The 4,132-nt window shown below is 51.4% G+C and overlaps 1 protein-coding gene across 1 annotated transcript in view; it reads left to right on the top strand.

The window, feature by feature from the left end:
* The first annotated feature begins 21 nt into the window (after positions 1-21).
* RPL13 (ribosomal protein L13) overlaps positions 22-4,132 on the top strand; it is a 4,488-nt gene continuing 377 nt past the window's right edge. Inside the window, exons 1-4 of the mRNA XM_031060126.1 lie at positions 22-26; positions 540-681; positions 2,105-2,278; positions 3,453-3,509. Coding sequence (XP_030915986.1) covers positions 22-26; positions 540-681; positions 2,105-2,278; positions 3,453-3,509 — 378 coding nt within the window. The remainder of the gene's footprint in view (positions 27-539; positions 682-2,104; positions 2,279-3,452; positions 3,510-4,132) is intronic.

Below are 4,132 nucleotides of genomic sequence, written 5' to 3' on the forward strand. Positions count from 1 at the left end.
CCTGCAAGGCGGGAGTGGCACATGTCGTAGAGATGTCGTGTACCCCGTGACTGTCACAGGTGGGCAGGAGGCTGGTGACACTTGGTGTTGATGTCACACCTGGAACTCCGGTGTTATATTTGGCCCCTCATTGCACTATAGGCATTGAGAAGCATGTCCAGAGAAGGGGATGGAGCTGGGAAGGGTCTGGATCACCAGGAGCAGCTGGGGGGTCTCAGCCTGGAGAAAAGGAGGCTCAGGAGGAACTTTCTGGGTCTCCACAACTGCCTGACAGGAGGGGATCAGGCTCTGGTCCCAGGGAACAGGGACAGGAGGAGAGGGAACAGCCTGGGTTTGTGCAGGGGAGGCTCAGGTTGGGCATCACAAGGAATTTCTTCCTGGAAAGGGCGGTCAGGCCTTGGCAGGGGCTGCCCAGGGAGGGACTGGATGCAGCACTCAGTGCTCCAGGCTGGGTTGGTAAGGTGGGGGTCGGCACAGGTTGGACTCCATCCCCTGAGGCGTTTCCCAAGCTGAAGGATGCTGTGACCCTGCCCTTGCAGGAGGAAGGCTCGCCAGGCCAAGGCTCGCCGCATCGCCCCCCGGCCCGTGGCCGGGCCCATCCGGCCCATCGTCAGGTGCCCCACCATCAGATACCACAAAAAGGTCCGTGCTGGCAGAGGCTTCAGCCTGGAGGAGCTTAAAGTAAGTACAGAGCATCCATTCAAAACGGCAAATAAAGTCTGAGCTGAGCTGCTTCTGTCATGCACAAAGTGACTTCCTCAGGTGTTGGTACCTGCCAGGGAAGGCTGTGCATTTCCTGGCTCTAGGGGCAGGGAAGGACCGGTCTTACCTGTGATGGTGGAGTGGGGCTGTGAAGAGTACTTTGAAAGGTAAATGTCTGTTTATCTGCTGAGAGTGTCATTTAAAATTCTGTTAAAATAAAGCTGAAATAGGGGAAATTTAGTTTGGATATATGAAAGAAATTCTTCCCTGTGAGGGTGGGGAGGCCCTGGCACACGGTGCGCAGGAAAGCTGTGACTGCCTCATCCCTGGAAGTGTCCAAGGCCTGGTTGGACAGGGCTTGGGATAGGGGAAGCTGTCCCTGTTCATGGCAAGGGATGGAACTTAAAGATCTTTATGGTCCTTTCCAATGCAGACTGTTCAGAGATTCTATGAAATTTGAATTCTGGAGGAGCCTTGAGTCTCCTAAACTCTTTTGGGAGAGGGAGAAGACTAAGATCATCTTCATTAAGTTGTTTGTTTATGAAACACTGTTCTACTAATTCTACATATTTTAGCCAATGTTTCCAGTTAAGGACCAAGTAAACTCAGTTTAATTTAGTTCTAAGATAGGCAGAGGATGTTGTACCAGGAGGAAGAACCATTCAGCACAGCATCTCGGAGTAGCTGGAGTAATAATAGTTGGATTAAAGCCCAGATAGTTGGATTAAAATGGGAAGTGTTTCCTGTCCCTGTGACCTGCCCAGATGTGCTGAGCAGGTAAGGGTGATCTGCAGGGCCGCCCACTGTGTGTCTGTGATCAGATTCCACATCAGGGCTCACTGGCAGCACCAGCTGCCTCTGTGCCTGGCTCAGTGTCTTAATTAAAGCATTTATAACTGAAATTGGTGCACTGAGGCAGGCAAATTGTTCTTCTGAGTGCCAAATACTTCATTGCTTTTTTTTTTTTTAATTTCTGGGTAATGGTGGAACACAAAGCAGGATACAGCTGTTTGTCTTCAAACAGAAAATTAGTTTTTTGTTTAAAGTAGTCTAAAAAAGTAGACATTATTTAGTGGTTGTTTCAGATGGTTAGAAAAAAATCCTGATTTAATGGAGCTCCCAGTATTCAGTGAACCAGAGTTGTCCATGAGCTGACTCATAAACATCTGTGTGAATCCAAGTTTAAACGTGTCCTGCAGGGGTTGCACTTTGCTCCTCTAGGGAAATCCACCTGCAGAAATCGGCCCGAGCAACGTTTTTAGCACAATGATACAGCAGGACACCCTTTGTTGGTCCCTGAGATAATGCCCAGCTTTCCTCCAGAGCCTGCACCCCGTGCTGGGGTCCCTGCCTGGCTGGTGGGAGCTGTGGGATGCTGACACTGCTCTCTCCTCTCTCTCAGCTCGCTGGCATCAACAAGAAGTTTGCCCGGACTATCGGGATCTCCGTGGATCCCCGGAGGCGGAACAAGTCCACCGAGTCCCTGCAGGCCAACGTGCAGAGGCTGAAGGAGTACCACTCCAAGCTCATCCTCTTCCCCAGGAAGCCAGCCATGCCCAAGAAGGGAGACAGCTCTGTGAGTACCTGACTGCTGGAAGTGTGTCCTGTTCTGGGAGGTTTGGTGTCAGGCAGAGCTCCTGAGCCTTCTCCACTGTGTGAGCCCCATGGTTCTGAGCCCAGCACAAGGCCAGGGCTGAGTCTAATGGGGTCACTCTGGGTTGCAGTGACACTTCAGCCAGGCATTTGGCTGAGCAGCTGCTGGCTTGTTTAGGTGCTGATTCCTGGAGTTTTGCTCCTTGCTCAGCCAGTTGAGTTTTAGTTTAGAGAGCTGAATTGTCACAGTGGCTGGAAATTCCCCTTGGAGTCAGTCCTGCAGTGGAAGGCTGAGGGACAGGCTGTGAGTGGCTCCAGAGCTCTGTGCCAGGCAGGCTCCAGAAGGCAATTGTTATTGACATTCAAAAATGGTTTTCATTAGAACCTCTCCAAGATCAGAGCAGAGCTGTGTTCCCTGGCTCTGCTGCCAGTAGATCCAGGGAACACAAGGGCGAGTTCAGACTGTCCTTCCATCTTGTGGAGAATCTGGCAGCTCCAGGCTGCTAAACTCCATCTTCAGAGCAGGGAGGAAGAGCCTGGAGCTGAAACACTGATACAGATGTGTTTACTGGAAGTCAGCTGTATTCAGTAAACGTTCAGTCATTTTTGTCTGATGACATGGTCTTACAAGGAGCTGGAATCAACTTGAGAAGGAGTTGCTGAGGAACGTGTTGGGTGTATATGAGCTGTGTGGGCTCAGCCTGGAGAAAAGCGGGTCAGGGAACGGCCTCAGTTTGTGCCAGGGAAGGTGGTTCAGGTTGGACATCAGGAATTTCTTCCTGGAAAGGGGAGCCAGGCACTGGCAGGGGCTGCCCAGGGAGGTTTGGAATCCCCATCCCTGGAGGTGTCCAAGGAAGGAACAGATGTAGCACTCAGTGCTCTGGGCTGGTGACAATGTGGGGATCAGGCACAGGTTGGACTGGCTGATCATGGAGGTATTTTCCAGCCTAGATGATCCTGTGATCCTGTGTAAATTGAGAGCAGCACAGTTGGTGTCAGAGCAGTGCCAAGCTGGCTTTGTTCCCATTCAGTGTTACAGCTCCTGGCAGGATCATTAGCACCATGTTTAAGCTGGGTACCTGCTGTGCTTTAGCTGAGGGTTTAGCCAGAGAAGTTTAAATTCTGTTCTTCTAACATTCCCATCTTCTGTTGTGCAGCCAGAGGAACTCAAGATGGCCACTCAGCTCACAGGACCAGTCATGCCCATCAAGAATGTAAGTGTCCTTTAATCATGTTCTGTGAGTGACGTGATTGAGGCTGGAGTCACGGAGAGGGTTCTGTCCTTGCTGCCTCACAGCTGAGGGAGGCTGTGTCCAGGCATTGCCCATCCTGGATCAAAAGAAAGCCAGGAATAAGTCTTTGAGAGAACTGTGAAGCTGTGGGTGCTTTGGGTTCAGCTGGGGTGGGAATGCTCAGGCAGGTTCTGTGGTCACCATTTGTCCCTAAACCTGTCTGCTTCCCAGAGCTACTGTCAGTAATGTCACAAACCTCTTGTTCCCTACAACTCCCTGACAGGAGGGTGGAGCTGGGAGGGACGTTAGGCTCTCCTCCCAGGTGACAGGTGACAGGAATAGAGGAAACAGCCTCACGCTGTGCCAGGGGAGGTTTAGGTTGGATATTGGGAAAATTGCTTCACTGACCAGGCTGTCCATGCCTGGCACAGCTGCCCAGGGCAGTTGGTAGAGTCCCCATCCTTGGAAGTGCTCAAAAAACACGTGGATGTGGCACTTGAGGACAAGGTCAAGCGCGCCAATGGTGGTGCTGGGCTAACAGCTCGCTATTATGGTCTTTACCAGCCTTAACAATGCTGTGTTACTGTGAAAGCTGACTCAGGTTT

Source organism: Geospiza fortis, unplaced genomic scaffold (assembly GCF_000277835.1).
Source record: "Geospiza fortis unplaced genomic scaffold, GeoFor_1.0 scaffold102, whole genome shotgun sequence".
NCBI classification, from domain to species: domain Eukaryota; kingdom Metazoa; phylum Chordata; class Aves; order Passeriformes; family Thraupidae; genus Geospiza; species Geospiza fortis.